The sequence below is a fragment of the Hemicordylus capensis genome, chromosome 6 (assembly GCF_027244095.1).
Source record: "Hemicordylus capensis ecotype Gifberg chromosome 6, rHemCap1.1.pri, whole genome shotgun sequence".
NCBI lineage: Eukaryota > Metazoa > Chordata > Lepidosauria > Squamata > Cordylidae > Hemicordylus > Hemicordylus capensis.
The window spans coordinates 49,349,483-49,368,569 of record NC_069662.1 but is presented as its reverse complement, the minus strand read 5'-3'; the positions used below and the strand labels follow the sequence as shown (position 1 = coordinate 49,368,569).

At 45.1% G+C, this 19,087-nt stretch overlaps 1 protein-coding gene across 7 annotated transcripts in view; it reads right to left on the bottom strand.

The window, feature by feature from the left end:
* Window positions 1-19,087, bottom strand: part of CACNB1 (calcium voltage-gated channel auxiliary subunit beta 1) — an 80,226-nt gene that overhangs the window by 42,035 nt on the left and 19,104 nt on the right. For 2 of the 7 annotated variants that reach the window (XM_053263255.1, XM_053263260.1), the window contains exon 1: window positions 370-664. The exons of 4 other annotated variants lie outside the window; for them this stretch is intronic. In XM_053263255.1, the coding sequence (XP_053119230.1) occupies window positions 370-408 (39 nt within the window). In that variant the 5' untranslated portion in view covers window positions 409-664. Of the gene's footprint in view, window positions 1-369; window positions 665-7,500; window positions 7,573-19,087 lie in introns of those variants that run through there. One more of the 7 variants, XM_053263257.1, reaches the window with a different exon arrangement.

Here is a 19,087-nt window from a genome sequence, read left to right as displayed (position 1 = left end):
ATTAACCCCCTCATGAGATTGGTTCTCTTAGGGCTAGCATCTCCCCTGCCCCACCTTGAAGTGTTTGGAGGGAGGAAGAGGCACATGATCCCTTTTTCTCAGAAGCGTCTGATTTATCTAGGGGGTGATCACATGCCTGAGAAACAAGAGGGGCTGAGAGGAAGAGTCAGATTGATAGGAGAGGAAAACAGAACCAGAATAGGGGCTTGGCCCCAAAGATGGATGCAAACTATAAGGAAATTGCAAGCAGTGAAATTGCAAGCAGTGGGGAGGGCAGGAAGAATGGAGTTCCTCAGTGATGAGCTAGCAAACAGGCAGTCATAGGTAGTGCAACAAGATACCCTAAATCAGCCACAAAGTAATACTCACCGCCTCTGAATCTTCATCATCCAGCTCATACAGATACATCTTGGCAGAGGGCAGCCAAGCCAGGTACGACACACCTGTTAGCACCCCCCCTCCATACACACACACACCTCCAGCTGAGGCAAAAATGAGCTCAAAGGAAGCACCAGTGGGCAAGGGGAGCCAGGGCTCACTGCTTGCAGAAGCACAGAGGCTGTAAATCCTGGAGAGCAAAGGATGGCAAAACAAAGGGCTGTCCGGCCCCACTTTCAGAGGCAGAGAACAGAGGGAATCCTGGAGGAGATGTTTGCCGGCTCAGCGGCTTCCTAGCCTCCAGTGCGTTAGATCTTCAGAACGGAGTTGGAAAGAGCCAAGAGCTGATGACGTGCCTCTGAGATGCAATTGGCTTATTCATTTATGTGTCACTTATTAGCAAAGCTGGTGTGTGGCCCAGTTGGGTGCCTGTATGTGCGTATGTGTAAGTATGTATGGGTGGGTGGCTTTACTGTTTAAGAAGACAACTTAGAAATAAGGAGGGGGCATACATCCTGTGGTGGAAATATTTTGGGACATATAGGTCCGTAGCTTGCTTTCCATGACAAAAGGGCATGTTGTTCACATGAACCATGTTTTGGGTCTTTGGTTTTCCAAAACAAACAGTGGCAACCTGGTATGCTTGTGGTTTTCTGGATGATAAGCACTGAGTTGAAACATGCATGAGGTCATAGGTGCTGAATTGTAAACTGAAGATTCCCACAGCCATCAGGCAAACCAGCACATGCCCCAGAGCCCTGAGGATCACCGCTTAACAAAAATGGAATAAGATTCTAGATCCCATACTTGCAGAGGGGGGAAAGGCATTAAAATATTAAGGGAGGGGCCGCAAAAAAGTTAAAAACCCCACTGGGGATCTGAGTAGTACTCTCGTGGCCTTGAGGTGAGAAGCATCTATTTTATAAGACCTCTGTCCATGCTGGCAGAAACTGAGCACTCTGCATTCAGACATAACAAGGGAACCTGATCAAGTGCACAAAAATTGGGTTGGTAATAATGCACTGAAGAAAGACAGGCACAAGGATTTTGTGGCGAAGTATCAGGTAGTCCCACAACTCTATTTTGTACTGATATAGTTCTTTCAGAACTTAGTGTCAAAATGGTTAATTTATGTCTGTTTGTTCAAAACTGCCTTTCCTTTCCAAAACATCTGCATACTTTAACTTACATATTTATTTCCCATCCTGTCTTGAGGGTTCAAGGCAAATTACAGTACATGCACTCACATTTATTTTCTCCTCACAGTGTGAGAGAGTGTGACTTCTCCAAAGTCAGCTTTTTAGCTTCATGGCTGGATTGGAATTAAAACATGGAATTGGAACATGGACTTTCAACTTCCAAATTCAATACTCTGACCACCACTGCATGCAGATTCGTGTCCTCCAATGGCCCACTTTCCAAATCGATGTGCTCCAACACAATCATATAATCTTCCAATTCACTCTACTCTCCAGTTCATTCCACTACTCTGCTTGCAACATTTTGCAATTAAATACAAGAACACAAACATTTGCAACCCAAGCAGAGCTTACTAATTTTCATAATTTATGCTAAGTGCAGAGCTCTTAAATAGTGAGGTTTTAAAAAACTGAATAATCTTGGATCAGTTTCACATGCAAAACTAAAAAAACCTTTGCGCTCCTCTCACATTATTTATGCCATGTGTGAATATTGTTAATATAGGACAAATTGTCAAAGAAACGCTGAATGCCCCATTGTCATTAGTGTCCTTTCCTAACCGACAGATTAAAAGAAATTCCTACTAAGACTCACACATGAAAACTGCCACACAGCACCCCAAAAGGCAAAGGAGTCAGCGTGGTGTAGTGGTTAGAGTGCTGGACTAGGACTAGGGAGACCCGAGTTCAAATCCCCATTCAGCCATGATACTAGCTGGGTGACTCTGGGCCAGTTACTTCTCTCTCAGCCTAACCTAGTTCACAGGGTTGTTGTGAGGAGAAACTCAAGTATGTAGTACACCGCTCTGGGCTCCTTGGAGGAAGAGTGGGATATAAATGTAATAAATAAATAAATAAATAAATAAATAAATAAATAAAAGGGGTGAGTACTATAGCATCCCCAACTCCATCTCTTAAGCCAGTCCAAACTCATTGGCCCCAAGGTTCTGGGAACAGAAGAGGCAGCAAGAGGAGCAGCCCCTATAATTCAACACCCATCCCGCTTTGCTCTTTAGGAAAAGAATGAGCATCAAACTCTGGGCAGACCTACCTGTGGGTCAAAGGGAGCCCTGGCAGTGGATTGGGAGAAAACAACAGTGTCACTTTCAGAATTCTACTATGCTTTGTCGTTTGGTCGAAAGCTGCAGAAAAGAGTGAGGCAGCAAGAGGAACTGTGATGTGTGCAGAAAGGATATAAAGAGCTGAGGGCTGACGCTAAAGGCAGGATCACACCTTTTTATTCCAAGATAAATAAAGCTGGAGATATCACTACCACCACCCGCACCCGGCTCCGTACTCATAGTTGCTAATACGGATTCAAAACTACCAACACTATCAAGAAAGGAGTGTGGGTGGGAAGCATTGGGCTCCAGTTATCTTAAACACTCCCATTACCACTCTCCTACAATACAAGCAACCTGACATGCCTGGAAGGAAGTGGCAAGACAACTAAACTTTGACCCCTACGCCCATATGGAAATGACACTGTGGGGAAACCTGCATATTTTGATAGGTGAACAGCCAATTATATGGAAGCACTGGGTGGAAAAAGGAATCAGTTGGCTATCACAGTCGATAAATGAGGAGGATAACTGCAAGCCCTTTGCCTCCCTGCAAGAGGAGTTCTATTTACCCCCAGCCAGTGCCTGGCAGTATAGGCAATTAAAACATATATATCTGCTCAATTCGGACCTGATGCATAAGAACAGCCCTGCTGGATCAGGCTCAAGGCCCACCTAGTCCAGCATCCTGCTTCACACAGTGGCCCACCAGATGCCGCTGCAAGCCTACAGGCCAGGATTTAAGGGCATGCCCTCTCTCCTGCTGTTACTCCCCTGCAACTGGTACTCAGAGGCATCCTGCCTTTTAGGCTGGAGGTAGCCTATAGCCCTCCGACAAGTAGCCATTGATAGACCTCTCCTCCATGAAGTTATCCAAACCCCTCTTAAAGCTATCCACTTGTTGTCTGTCACCACATCTTGTGGCAGAGAAATCCACAAGTTGATTAAGCGTTGTGTGAAAAAGTACCTTTTGTTGGTCCTAAATTTCCTGGCAATCAATTACATGGGATGACCCCTGGTTCTAGTGTTATGTGAGAGGGAGAAGAATTTCTCTCTATCCACCTTCTCCACACCACGCATGATTTTATAGACCTCTGTCATGTCTCCCCACAGTCGTCTTTTTTCTAAACTAAATAACCTCAGGTGTTGTAGGCTTGCCTTATAAGAAAAGTGTTCTAGGCCCCTGATCATCTCGGTTGCCCTCTTCTGCACCTTTTCCATTTCTACAATGTCCTTTTTTAGATGTGGTGACCAGAATTGTAAGCAGTACTCCAGGTGTGTCCACACCATAGTTTTGTATAAGGGCATTATTATATTAGCAGTTTTATTTTTAATCCCCTTCCTAATGATCCCTAGCATAGAATTGGCCTTTTTCACAGCTGCCACACATTGACTCAACACTTTCAACGAGCTGTTCACCATGATGCCAAGACCCCACTCCTGGTCAGTCACCAACAGCTCAGATCCCATCAACGTATACTTGAAGTTGGGGGTTTTCATCCCAATGTGTATCACTTTACACTTGCCAACACTGAACCGCATTTGCCATTTTGTTGCCCACTCCCCCAGTTTGGAGAGATCCTTTTGGAGCTCCTCACAATCCATTGTGGATTTCACACCCAAAGGAGTTTGGTATCATCTGCAAATTTGGCAACCTCGCTGCTTACCCCTACTTCTAGATCATTTATGAATAAATTAAAAAGCACCAGTCCTAGTACAGATTCCTGGGGGACCCCACTTCTTACTTCCCTCCATTGTGAAAACTCTCCATTTATACTTACCCTCTGTTTCTTGTCCTTCAACCAGTTAGCAATCTACACATGTACTTGTCCCCTTATCCCATGCCTGCTAAGTTTCCTCAGGAGTCTTTGATGAGGAACTTTTTTGAAAGCTTTTTGGAAGTCCAAGTATACTATGTCAACTGGATCACCTTGATCCACACACTTGTTGACTCTCTCAAAAAACTCCAAAAGGTTTGTGAGGCAAGATTTGCCTTTGCGGAAGCCATGCTGGTTCTCCCCCAGCAGGGCCTGTTCTTCTATGTGCTTTACAATTTTATTCTTGAGGATGCTTTCCATCAATTTACCTGGAACAGATGTTAAGCTACCTGCCTGTAATTTCCCACATCGTCCCTGGATCCCTTTTTGAAAATCAGTGTTACATTTGCTACTTTCCAGTCCTCCAGTACAGAGCTTGATTGCAGGGATAAGTTATATATTTTAGTAAGGAGGTCGGCAATTTCACATTTGAGTTCTTTGAGGACTCTTGGATGGATGCCATCCGGCCCTGGCAATTTGCTAGTTTTCAGTTTTTCCAGACAGTTTAGAACATTATCTCTTGTCACTTCTATCTGACTCAGTTCATTAGCCTCCATCACTGAAAAGTCTGGTTCAAGAACAGGTATATACTCAGTATCCTCTGCCATGAAGATGGACACAAAGAACTCATTTAGCTTCTCTGCAACCTCCAGATCCTCCTTAATAATCCCTTTCACTCCTTCACTGTCTAATGGTCCAACTGCCTCCCTGGCAGGTTTCCTGCATATGATGTATTTAAAGAAGTTTTTGTTATTCCCCTTGATGCTTTTAGCTAAATGTTCCTCAAATTCTCTTTTCGCCTCCCTTATTGTCAACTACCCTTGCATTTCTTTTACCAGAGATGCACTGGTGGCACCAGAAACTCCATATATATTAGTGCATGCCATTAAGATGTCCCCTCTTTCAAAACTAAATAAATATCTGTATGCCTTTGTGCATGGAGATATGGACCCTGGCTTGGATATACAAAATGACAAATGGAATCTGGAACTTACACATAAACTGTTGCCAGCGCAATGGCAAGATACTTTAGGTAGTATTAAATGTAGCTCAACGGATCTTAAATTGTACCTTATCCAACAGAAGATTATTTTTAGGGCATATTGGACCCCTCTATACCTTAAACGATTAAAAATGGCCTCAAATAGTAATTGCTGGAGATGCAATAATCCCCATGCCAACTTAACACATACATTCTGCGATTCTGCAATCCCATAGTGAGATTCCCATAGTGCAAGGATTCTGGAGGGAGGTTATTACGCATATTAATTTGGTGATGGATTCATCCCTTGCACTGACAAATCTGGATGCAGTACTGGGGTATATCCCAACTGAGTGGGGACTAAAATCAGGTCCTAAACAATGGCTATGGAGAAGCTTAGTGGTAGCCAAGAGATTAATATTGCGGCTATGGAAATCTCCCACTCCTAATAGGAGTGAGGAATGGGTGCATGGCTCGCTCGAGTTAGCAGCACATGAAAAATGGGCCCACATAAAAGTAAATAAACTGCATAAATAGTCAGAAATCTGGGACAACTTTACTGAACTATTCTTAGAATAATTAAAGAACACAAACAAAAAACAACCCCAAACATCCTTTGGTCTATTGGTGCAACAGTGTGTATCTCCTTCTCTCCTTCCTCTGCTTCTCCCCTTCTTCTTCTCTCCCCGCCCCCCCCCCAGCCATCTCTCCTTTCTTTTCCCATCTTCCCCCAGCCCGGGCAGAGCGCAAAGGCTGGCTAGAGAAGGGAAGGTTGGGCTCAGGGTTGGGGCAGGGCGGGTGGAGGGAAGGGAGGGGGGGAATGGGGGGAAGTGTACACAAAATACAAAATGCCAAAAAACATTGAAGAAAAAAAGTCCACCCTTTTATCCACAAATGTAATAAGAATGTTAAAAGCACATTAAAGAGTAATTGATCCACACTGATCCGCTCCTCAGTTTCCATCACAGTTTTTAGAAAGCAATTGAAATCTTGGCTTTTTATCCAGGCTTTTATATGGGTGTTTTTGTTGCTGCCGCTCTGTACTTTATGGTCCTATTGTGTATGTTTTTTAAACTTTTAATTAGATTTGTATTTTTATATTCCAATTTGATATTTGTATTGTGTAACTGTTTTATAGTCTTATATTATTTTAAATGTTGTATAAACCACCTTGAGATTGTTTTAATGCAAGGTGGTATAAAAATTTAATGATCAAGCAATAGATAGATAGATAGATAGATAGATAGATACCAGGAATTACTGGAAAGGTGGATAAAGAGATAGGGAGAGGATACAGATCCTGCAACATTGGTCTTATGAAAACAGTAACTCATATCACTTTACAGTAAGGAGTTTAAAACAATTTGCATGAGAAAGTCACTTTCATTAGAAGCGACTCACTACATAAATCTGCAAACCTGAATTTTAAAATGCACATTTTCTTATTCATACTGTAATCTCCTTTTTAAAAATTTAGTTCCTACACATCTCTGTATATTTAGGCATTTCATTTACACACACACACACACACACACACAGAACGCTTCAAAATTGTACGGTTTTCAGAATTTAAACATTGAGAAGAAGTCAACGTACTTAAAACTGGTTTCAAAACAACCAAGGGTTAGTAGCCTGACCATTTGACAGGTATAGCTGGAAGGTATGGTTGAAGATTACAGATAAAGCTGGGGCACACCAGAAACCAGGACACATGGGGTGGGGGGACCCCTACTGTGCCCACCACAGTGATACATTTGAATTGTAAGGAGATATTTACAGAATACCTGCAGGTAAGGAGGCAGGAGGTGGGTTTGTTAGGGGGAAAGTGGAGAGGGCTGGAGATGGGAATGCCAGGTTAGCAGGTTTCTAGCATAGTGCCATGGAAGACACCATGAGGACAGGAGCAGCAGGGTCTATTCTGAGCTCAGAAGCCCAAGCATGGGATGAGGGCCAAGCTAGTGACAGAGAGAAATGTGGAGGCTGGCAGGGCACAAAAAGAGGGTCTTTTCTGGTGGGGATCTCCTCAGGACTGGGAGGCTGGGGGTGGGGGTGCAAGTGCTCACCAAAGCGGGCCTGGAGTCTTTGCCGCCGGGTGTCTCCATGTTGCCTGGGCCTGGTATTATGTGGGCAGAAGAGGTGGCTCAGCCCAATTGCTGAGGATTCGAATTACAAGCATACTGCTACATTTGCAAACTGCTGGGGTATATTTAGCCCAGGGACTGGACATCCCAGCAGCAGGGGTGGGGGTGCAAGACTTTGCAAAGAATCATCCTGGTTGACTCCCATATAGGAGTTTGTGCTGTGGCTTGTGGGGGTGGGGTTAAAAGGGTGCAGAGTGGGGGAAACTGGAGCATCTTGTGGAGAGCCAGCCCTTTCCAGTGGAGACCTGGCCTGTGATGTTGGATGTGAGAGTTGATAACAACCTATTATGCAGCTTACTGTATTCAACCCAGCTCTCTTAAGACATTTGACCTCCCCTTCAGGCTAAGGAGGAGAGTGATAGTGCTCAAATTATGGGGGGGAGGGGATCTTGGCCCCCTTCCCTACTGTTTATAGAATACTACAAGGGGGCTATCATTTGGCTAAAAAAGGGAAGTCAGGGATGGGGCTTGTGGATTTCATTAAGCGTCCCCCTCCCTTTCTCCTATGATTCAACCTCTAGAGGAGAAATAGCCCAACTTATTGCTAAAAAGACTCTGTTTCCATAATATATGAAGGCTCCATTTCGCCCCATGTTTAGTATTTTTTTATATGGTAGGTGCAGCAAGGGCTTATCTGCTGTGCTGGGGTTCATATGGGGACTGCAGGACTGCTCTTACATAGTTTCAAGGAGGCTCTATCTCTATATATAATTTACTAAGACATATCTGTGGCTAATCCCCTGTGTGGCAGATATCGTGGGATTTCGCAAGTAAGGGGAGGGGGAGAGGAAGGCGAGTGGCCAGTGAAATGAAGTGGTGCCGCAAGGTAGGAAGAGGAAGCACCACCCAGAGAGAGAAAGCAGCAGCCAGAGAAAGCGCCACCCAGCGAGAGGAAGCAGCTGCCGAGAGGAAGTGGTGGCTGGGGCTGAAGGGAGGTGGGGGGAGACGAACTGGGGCTGAAGGGGAGGGAGAACGCTGAAGGGATGGGGGGAGGGGGAGACAGGGAGAACTAGGGGTGTGGATTCTCTGCGCCAGGTCAGCTAGTTCAAATTAATCACAGATCTAGTCCTTTAAATCAGTGAAATGCTTGCTGATTATTCTCATTTTGCACTAAGCTATTTAGACTGCATGCTATGTTCTGAGCCTGCTACTCAGAGAAGGTGCATGTGCATGGAACAGCTTGCTAATGGGTAGAAAGCTATGACTGGGTAAGGGAAGGGAAACTGGGGTTTATGGGCAAGATGGTATGGCTGGGGAGCAGGGAGGGGTCAAAACGTGACTGCAGGACCCACCCAAGGAGATTTCTTGCTGCCTTGGCTTTTGCCTCACCCCATGGGATTAATCGTAGACTGAGCAACTAACAAGACTGCATTAAGTAATCAAGGGTTGACAAGCATGTTCTTTTCTCACTCTCATGTATTTGTCACTTTACTTTCTCTTCTTTACAACTGTATGCATGGTGTCATAGAGGCAAAACTGCATGAACAATCTGAAGAATAAGGAACGATGTTTTCATGCCACCACACCTCAAAAATAAAATTTGGGCCACCCCAAACCACACACCAGCAAAACCAGGCAGCTCTCCCTTATAATACATACTAGCATTGTGTCTGGTCCAGGACTTTGTTTTTGCTTGGAACACTGCCAAACACATGGTTCCCATTAGGGTCTGAGTACGCCAATCCTATATAATAAAAGGCTAAGTGAGTGGCCGTGGCTTTGGAATGTTGGGGATCTGCGTCCCTGCCTCCCTGGGCTGTTCTGGGCCTGCGCAAAGCGCAGGCCCAGAAGAGCCCAAGGGACACAGGACTGCAGACACCAGTGTCCCACAGCCACGGGCGGCCATTAGCCGGTGTGTGGCGGCGGGGGAAAGTGGCCGAGGCGACGGCGGAGCCGCCGCCTCGGCCATGAGCTGCGGCACGGCGAGAGGAGGCCGAGGCAACCAGAAGCGGCCGCCCTGAAAAAGGCGAGGGCAATGGCGGCGGGGGAAGACCGAGACGGGGGACAGGGAAGCTGGCCGAGGTGGCGGCGAAGCCGCCAACGAGGCCCCCGCCCGCTCACAGCCGTCGCCCCCGCCTGCTCACCCGCCCTCCCAGCTGCCCAAAATCACCTTCCCCGCTCCCCCCAAAAAAAGATTAAGGGCCCAAATGGCCCATGAGAAGGTCGCCGCCCCCGCCTATCGCCCTCCCGCCCACCCAGCTGCCGAAGACCACCTTACCCGCTCCAGCCCGAGGGAAAAGAGAGGAGCTCACGAGCAGAGCTCCTCTCTGTGCTAAGTCACTGCTCAAACTGCCGCTATGGACGCAAAGGACGCCTATTGCGTCCATTGCGACAGTATGGGCAGCAGCTTAACACAGAGAGTAGCTCTGTTCCCGAGTTCCTCTCTTCTCCTTCGGGCTGGAGCGGGTAAGGTGGGCTCCGGCAGCTGGGTGCGCGGGAGGGCGATAGGCGGGGGCGGCCACCTTCTCATGGGCCATTTTGGCCGTTATTCATCCACACAACCCCCCCCCAAAGTATAAGCAAAATAAGGAAGAACAAAAACAGAGACAACAACAACAACAAAAACAAAAAGAGAGAGGGGACAAGGGGGAAAAAAGAGACAGAAAGAGAGAGAGAGAGACAGAAAAGACGGGATAGAAAGCTAGCGCCCGTTATCATAACGGGCTTAAAAATACTAGTGTATGTATAAAAGAATAAAGAATTGGTACCATGCCAAAAAAACCCCACATGGCTCTGTAGTTGCCAGGAGTCGACACTGACTCGAGGGCACAACTTTGCTTTACTGTGTACCCTAAAGTAAACCTTGGGCCACCTCAAATCACATACCTACACAACCAGGTGACTCTCCAGGCATGGTGACTGAGCCATGCTGTGTTTTTACACAGGGCATCACCAAACACATTTGCAGTCTAATTCTAATACCTGTATAAGGAATTGGTGCTGTAGACTTAAAGCTTCGTTTCACTACAAATGAAACACCCACATGGCAAGGGACACGTCTCATAAGGTTGAGATTATTGGTGTCATGTTGGCATGTAATTTGTAGCAGCCCACACAGTTCCTTATTCTTGAAGATGTCTATCAGACATTGCTGAACGTCAGGCAGTGTGTTTTTGGCAGTGCCCTGCACAAAAAGAAAGTGTTGGGCCAGACACAATGAGGGAGGGAGGGAGGGAAGGAAGGAGAGTGAGTGTAACACCTAGGAGAGAGTCTTCTGGTTATGTTAGTGTATCATCTGTGGTGGCCTGAGCTTATTTTGGGGTACACAGCACCAGCTTCTTATTCTCTTATACATGCATTGGATTTTTCTGGACTGGGTAGTATTTGTCTTGTGCAAAAAACAAAGCCTTGGGCCAGACATGATCGTAGCATGTCTCACAGGGGGAAGTGTCTTGGTTGTGTAGTGTGTGATTTGGGGTGACCCAAAGCTGTGTACATTTTGGGGCATACAGCACCAATATAGAGCCAGCATAGCGTAGTGGTTAGAGTGTTGGACTAGGACCGAAAAGACCCAGGTTCGGATCCCCATTCAACCATAAAACTCACCGGGTGACTCTAAGCCAGTCATGTATCTCTCAGCCTAACCTACCTCACAGGGTTGTTGTGAGGATAAAAATAAGCATGTACTGAGCTCCTCGGAGGAAGAGCGGGATATAAATGTAAAAAATAATAATTAATAAATGTCTTAGTATTTTAAACATACATTGGGCATTACTGGCCTGGGGGCAGTGCACATGACAGTATCCCAGTAGAAAGACGAAGTGCTGAACCAGACACAATGCTAAGGCTTTTCACTGCACAGAGTCTCTTGATTACGCAAGTGTATGAACTGAGTTAAGCCACCTCATGGCACAGCAGGCAAGTAACTTGCCTAGGGAGCAAGAGGTTGCTGATTCAAATCTCCACTGGTATGTTTCCCAGACCTATATTGGGCAGCAGTGATATAGGAAGATGCTGAAAGGCATCATCTCATACTGTGAGGGAGATGGTAATGGGAAACTCCTCCTGTATTCTACCAAAGAAAACCACAGGGCTCTGTGGGTGCCAGGAGTCGACACTGACCTGATGGCACAACTTTACTTTATGAACTGAGTTAGCCCAAGCTTTTTTTTTTTTTTTAGTGTAACAGCGCCTGTTCCACATTGGGCGGGGTTGGGGGGGAGAGTGAGAGAAACATTAAAATGCAGGAAGGCAGAAAGATTTGACACATTTTATAAGAAAGAGAGTGAAAGACAGACAGACAGGACAGAGTAATTATTTTGATTACTGGGAGGTGGGGAAAATAGTTTTAAATGCAAAATGCTTCTAGTGAGAACAAAAGAGGAGAAGGATCAAGGATGGCTGAACAGAAGATCTGCTTCCTTCCCATCTGGCACAAGTTCCTCTACAAACCTCTCACATCTCCACAATCCCAGCCTTTTCCTAGCTGCTGACCTGGTATAGCACAAAGATGGCAATAGATTTTTTAAAAACAGAATAGAGAGCCAAGTGGCTACTTAAAGGGGCCAATAAAAATAAGGCTACACAGTCAAGAACCAGATGAGAAGTTCATCTAGGAACAGTCCCCCCTCCCTTTTCCCATGAAAACCAGAGAGAGAGAGAACACAAACAAATATAGACAAATTTACATTTGCTACAAGCAATGCAGCAAAGGCAAACAATGTAGCAAATGTCATTTTATTGTGGCTTACATTCTCATTCACTTGCTTATAATAAAAATATGTCTTGTGGCAAGAAGCAGCAGAAAATTGCATTGTATCAGACCAGCAATCATAAAAATGAAAACTTTACAAAAAGAGAGCTGAAAGATCATAATGGTGACTGAGTGACATAGTTAACAACATACTGAGAGAGAAATGGAAGAGAAGTGCACCCAAGAAGAAAGGTGTGCTCAGGTGAGGAAATGAGGGTGTGTGGGGGCTGCATGTACCCTTCAGAGTCAATTCTCCCATACATTACCACCTATGCAAGTAATCACTCTCTACAGTTTGTGCATTGATACATCCAGACCTTTCCCTCTTTCTGCAATATTTTCCCATTCTGTGCTCAAGGTAGGAAAAGAAAAATAGGTAGAAAAGACATGGGTAGTTCACAAACTTTCAAGGAAATAACGCAAACAAATTACACAGTGTGACAAGACAGCCCTAGATGTTGTCTGTAAGAATCAGCGATGTTAGAATAAGCCACCATCTGGATAGACAGCTCTCTTCTTTAAATACTGGAGCCATACAATTTGCCCTGATCAGCAAAGACAATCCGCATGAAGAATCAGATTTCTGCACAAGATCTGCTATGTCAGGTCCCATGTAGTATGCATAGCCCTACCAAGCTCTCCATGTGCCCAGTCCAGGCACAACTAGGCCTAGGGGGCAGCAGTGGGCATACAGCCTTCTGCTACTTCTGCAGTACTGAGTGGTAGTGACTATTTGCAGGGTTTCAAATCTCAGCAACCACGAGAGTCAGAAACTTGCTTTAAGGAAAGAAATAAACAAACCTGAGATAGCTAGGAACCAAAATTCTATTAGATTCTGAAGCTATTCTGACGATCACTAAAAGCCCAGTGAAAGCCCAGATCACTGAAAGCCCAGCCCAGTTTTCTGTGATCGTCGGAACCACTGGTCTCATGGGCGAGCCCGGTGATTCCATGGCGGCTAGCCCACCTGACAACCCCTCCTCTTAAACAAGGTTAACGGAGCAAGTGCCCTCCCCTTCCTCCGATCCCCGGAGCTCCCAATGGAGCTGCGGCCGGGCGCAGGAGTGCCCAAACAGAGCAGCCACTTGTCTGGGCAGCCAATTCAGCCACCCAGCAATGAGCAACTGTTCATGTGCTAAGCCCGCTCTCCCCGCACAAACCCTCCTGGCGCATCACACTAATTGTTTGAAGCACCTCTCTATGTGGCAGATAATAGTTTCTGCACAGAATTCTATAGAAACAGAGAAGGTTAGGAGCCCGGGAAACAGCTTTTATCTGTCATGGAGAAGCATTTGTTTCTGCCCCCTCCCCACCTCCAGCCTTATATTTATCTTGGCCTTGATTTAATGCAAGTCTTGCTGAGGCTTTGCATGAATACTGAAGAATAAGCAAGCAAACCCTTCCTGGCCCTATCTTCTGCAGCTCCCCCTGGCATCAACGTCTGAAACCCAGTGACCTGAATCTAGTATCTGTAACCCTGCTTCCTCAGTCCTCCTCTAGCAAATGTTTGGAGATGGCAGTGATTTGACCATCTGCAGATTTATTGATTACATTTGCATCCAGCCCTTCTGACAAGGAGCTCCGAGCAGCCTTTTAGCCTCACAATAACCCCAATTAGTACATCAGCCTGAGAGTGACATTGCTCAAGACCATCTAGTGAGCTTCATGGCTAAGCAGGTTTCTCTTACCGTTTCCAGTTCTCCCACCTCTAAAACCAACACTCATCAGTGTTATATAGCAACATAGGAAGCTGCCATATACTGAGTCAGACCATAGGTCCATCTAGCTCAGTATTGTCTACACAGACTGGCAGTGGCTTCTCCAAGGTTGCAGGCAGGAGTCTCTCTCAGCCCCTATCTTGGAGATGCCAAGGAGGGATCTTGGAGCCTCAGATGCTCTTCCCACAATGGCCCCATCCCATAGGGGGAATATCTTACAGTGCAACCACATTGACTCACACCCTGCCTCTACACATTATATTGTCCCACTTTTAAACCACCTTCCCTCTGTCAGTGAACAATAGGTTTAAGAGGCTGGGAGGGGGCAAGGGGAGGCTTTCTCTCCCAGTTCATGATTTGGGATTCTAGGTCTCTTGGCTATAGTATGAAAGCTCATTCAGTGCCCTCTGCTGGGCAAGGATGGAAAACACAGAAAAGGCCCTTTGCTGTGTGGATGGTGGGAGAACACACAGCACACTGGCCCTTTAAATATGTTCTGGTGGTGCTCTGCTGGTGGCCTGCTCAAGGAATCTCCTCCACAGCAACTGCCTCCTACGTCATTACTATAGCAACGGCAGTCCAGGCCACAAGTCTCCTCCCTCCACTTCTGTTTCCATTTCCCTATTACTTCCAATTCACATATGTGAAAGCGGGGCTGGGGAAGGGAGAATGACAAGAGAATAAAGGGTCAGAATACTGCCCTATCCAAGATGTGACCCTAGCAATGAGCAAATTAAAGCAACAGGACCTTCACATATTATGCTTGCTACCCTTTTGCTTTTAAACTGACCTGGCTATTTGGTTTGGTTTTAAAAAGTTAAACATGGCCTCAGCATTATGAAATGGACAAATATACCTCTGTTTCCATTTTGGCATATTCATTGCTCAATCCTAAACACATTCATGTTGAAATGCATCCTAGAGAAGCCAGTGATACTTATTTCCATTTAAATGGCATGATCAGCTTTAGTCACAGAGAAGCCTACTTTATCATTTTTTAAAGTTAGGTTTATAGTCCTTATACTTACGGAGCCCCAGGGAATGATGAAATCTGTCAGTAGCCGGCCCGAAGACTTTGAAAGGCTCACCAAAACTTGAGCCCATGATAGTGGTGTGCACAGAACCATTTTTCTGGCTGGCTGTAGGGATGTGCATGAACCAGTTTGGAGGCCCTTTTACAGAACCAGTTCGAAGGTCTGGTGGTTCAGCAGCAGGGGTTACCTTTAAGGAGCAGGGAAGGTGCTCTTCCCCCCGCTGCCACGTTTCCCGTCGGCACTGTCTGCAAAATCGCTGGCATGGGGCGGCAGCATGTCGCCCTGGTCAGCGTCAGACTGGAAGTGGTTGGTGTGTGCGCGCAACATTTGCATGACTGTATCAGTGGAGGCCAAAACTTTGCCGTGCAGGCCACGCTGCTGGGAGGAGCTGCTATCGGCACCAGTAAAGTGCCCTCTTGCAGCACCCTTTTGGCTGTCCTTAGAAAACTTTTAAAGGCAGGATTCTCCTTTGCTTGTAAAGGGGAATCTCTTGAGGATTCCCCTTTATAAGCAACACCCTCAAACAGTTTAACAGGGTCAAACTGATCTGTAATGGAGTGGGCTTGGTTCAGTTTGAACTCGGACTGGTTGTCTTTTTTTGAGGTGGGTTCGGTTCAAGTTTGAACCGAGCTGGTTCAAACCGGTTCCGCCCATGTGTTTCCTGAAGTGGGATAAGAAGAATTTTCCATTTGTACTTGGTGGCCAGGGATAGAGTGGAAAGAGGAATTGCTTTTAATATTTATTTATTTATTTTATTTATACACTGCTTGACTCTGAGGCTCTAGGCAATTAACAACAGTAAATGCAATAAAACACAATAAAACTATTAAAACAACAATGAATTAAAACAATTTTAAAAACACTAAAGATTACTAAAAGCCAGGCTTTTAAAAAAAGTGCCTTAAGGGCTCTTTTAAAAGCTGATAAAGATATTAAGCCTTGAATATCTATAGGGAGAGCATTCCCCAGCCCAGGAGCAACTACAGAGAATGCCTGCTCCCAAGTCACCTTGTGTTTTATCAGTTTTATAGACCCACACTCTTTAGGATAGGGCAGGCTATAAACAAAATATGGCTAGTGTATCCTTGTTCCTTCCCCTGAAGCCTAGAATGTCATACAAGGGTGCATTCCAGATTAACCTCTACAACAGTGTCACAATGTATCTGCTAAGTGTGCTTCCATACTTCCTGTGTTGTGATACCGCAGTCCCTAAGCTGACAGCAGGGTACCGTTCACATTTCAGAATCCTTGTTTTGAATTTTATCGCTGCAATTTAGTGTTATAACATCATATGTCTGTTGCAAAAAAGTAGCTGTATTTTCCCATTGTAGGGAAATTTTCCGGTTGTAGATTCTGCGGAGCATTTTCAATTCGATCCTGCCAAGCCGAAGCATTTTACCACAGTTGTAGTGGGTAATCTGGAAAGCACCCAGGACTGGGAAACCCAGGTTCAAATCCCCATTCAGCCATGAAACTCACAGGGTGATATTAGGCCAATCACTCTTCCTTAGCCTAACCCACTTTAGAGTGTTGTTGTGAAGATAAAATTGGGATGATCAAATAAGTTGACCTGTGTTTCTTGGAAGGACAGAATATAAATATATTTAAGAAGTAATAATAAATTCTGCCACACTGCATTCCAAAACTTGCAGATTCTTTGAAAATCTGCATCTTGAAAGCAGAATAAATTATGCAAAGCAAAACATGCAAATTTGCTTAAATTACCATGATATAATTTTATTCTAATATTACAATTTTGTCACAGAGGTGGGATTCTACCTTATGCACTATGTGAATTTTGTGTGGGTGCAGGTTGGTGAAGAGTACTAACAGCATTGATAGTGGCTACAACCCAATAAAAATAAAGGTTGGCTAGGAACCTCTAGGAGTGGGCATCAATCTCCAGGTGACTATTGAAAACAATCCTGGTGATTTTAATGGCTTGATAGTGGGGAATTTCGGGGTGTGGGTGTGTGGAGACCACCACCTCCAGGAATATCTTCAGTCAGAATTTGCAACTCTATTGCGCACCTGAGAACATTACACTACAACTCTGGTACATTTAAAGTTGGTACAGAGCATAGGAATTTCAGCAGATGAAAGGATAGGTATGTAAATCAAATCAAATCAAATAAATAAATAATAAAATGCACCTATATAAATCTCTCAGCTCTGAAGCTCTGTTGCTTTTTATGTAGAATACTATGGAATCTCTTCTGAGATATGAACCACAGGCTAGTTTCCATCAGAGACAAAGAGGTTTCTTCCCTTTGGTTTACATCCCCCTTACAAATCAACTTTTCAGTAACTAAGGGCCAAACTACACATTACATTAAGTATGTAGCTTGGCCCTGTGCTTTTGTTTTGTACATAAATGGTCATGGGAGGGGGACAATCAATTCTGAACTGCAGGGAGGTATTTTACTCTTTCCTGGCTTGCCACAGATCTGACAAAAAAAAAATCACACTCCCAAAGGGGTTATTTGCCCTGGGAGGGAAGTTTCCATTGGTATCAGTTGAACCTTCCCTCATGGGACCAATAATATCATGGGACCAATAATACCAAGATTAATAATGCTTGAGGAAAGCATTATATTTGTAGGGAACTTGGCATGGTGGGAAAGGCTTAAATGCCTCCTTCCTGTACTTGGTGGTACCAATAAGGCTCCCTGCAGCTGTTATTTAAGTTTTTTCTTAAACCTCACAAAAACGCAGGGCCAAACTACATATTATAGTTTGGCCCTGCATTGCCTCATTTCTCCAACACTCAGTTCCAGACACACAACCGGATGGAGGGTTGCTATGGCAACCTCACTGCTTCCCTATGCTATGGATGAAGAGGCTTCTGCTTGCTTTTCATTTGTGGGGGGGCGGGGGGGACAACTGTCAGCAGCTGAAACGAGGGGACATTAAAACCGGTGTGTGTGTGTGTGTTGAGTAGAGGTGCAGTTCCTGTCTCCTTTGGCTCAGATGTCGAATTAAAAGGTCAACAAGCTAACTGGGAAATCACTAGATCTACATCAACAATAGCTGGAGGGGAACAGAAACTTAAATTTCTAGTTAGGTCTACAGCCAGCTAATAGCCCCCTTACCTAAACACAATTAGCTGTGAAACATAACACTGCTAACAGAGTTAAAATCTCAACGGTGTATAGCAAGATTGGAGTGGTCCCTGGGGCAGAAGATGAAGATAGGCCCCTGCGCGCCCCCCTCCACTTCAAAGAAGAAAAGAGCAAGTTGTCATTCAGCTGGTGGTGTGTGTGCTGCTTCCCTTAGGGACCCAGGGATATTTGTCTCCCGCCCTGTTCAGTTGTAGCTATATCCCTGCAACTAGATTAGCAACCAAACCAAAGGATGAAAGAAAATGCCCATTTTTTAATCTCTAGCCTCCTGCTACCCTTGTGATGTTTTTCCTGTGTAGAGAGGAAGGGACTTCAGTGAGCCTTGCCATCCCTCTCTCCATATCACACCCACATTTTCCTTTCTTGATCACAGAATGAGACATCTCAGTCTCTGAGAATAGCCTCTTTCTCATCGTCACCTCTATTCCAATCCATCTCTTTGGGACTGAAAACATCAAAACGTGGCTTCTGCCTTTTAAAAGCATTTGGTTCCTCCATGGGCTGTAGTTCTAGACTTCTAAGCATTCAGCGCAACCACCTACCTGTGTAGCCAGCTGCTGCTTTGGTCTCAGAGTCCTGTGCAAAAGAAGACCTAGCGGGTATTCTTAGATGATGCACTCTTATACAGAGATCATTTTAATTCTTCCACAGGGGGTTTCCAAACAACAATAAAGTGAAGAAGCTGCAAAGCTTTTGTGTAAATTCCAAGCATGACCTTATTCACTGACACTCCTGCGCTCCTTCCTAGTGCAATCTTACCCATCGTACACATGCTGAGTAGGGACCTTATGTGATTTTTACAGTGCTACCTACTGGCCAGCTCTTACATTCTGAGAAAAATCCACCAATTCCCAGTAACTATAAAAGTAGTTTAAAAAAAAAAAAAGGTGGGTTCTCCTTGGAATGCGAGAGCTACCTGGCAGGTGGTGCAGTGAATATTGC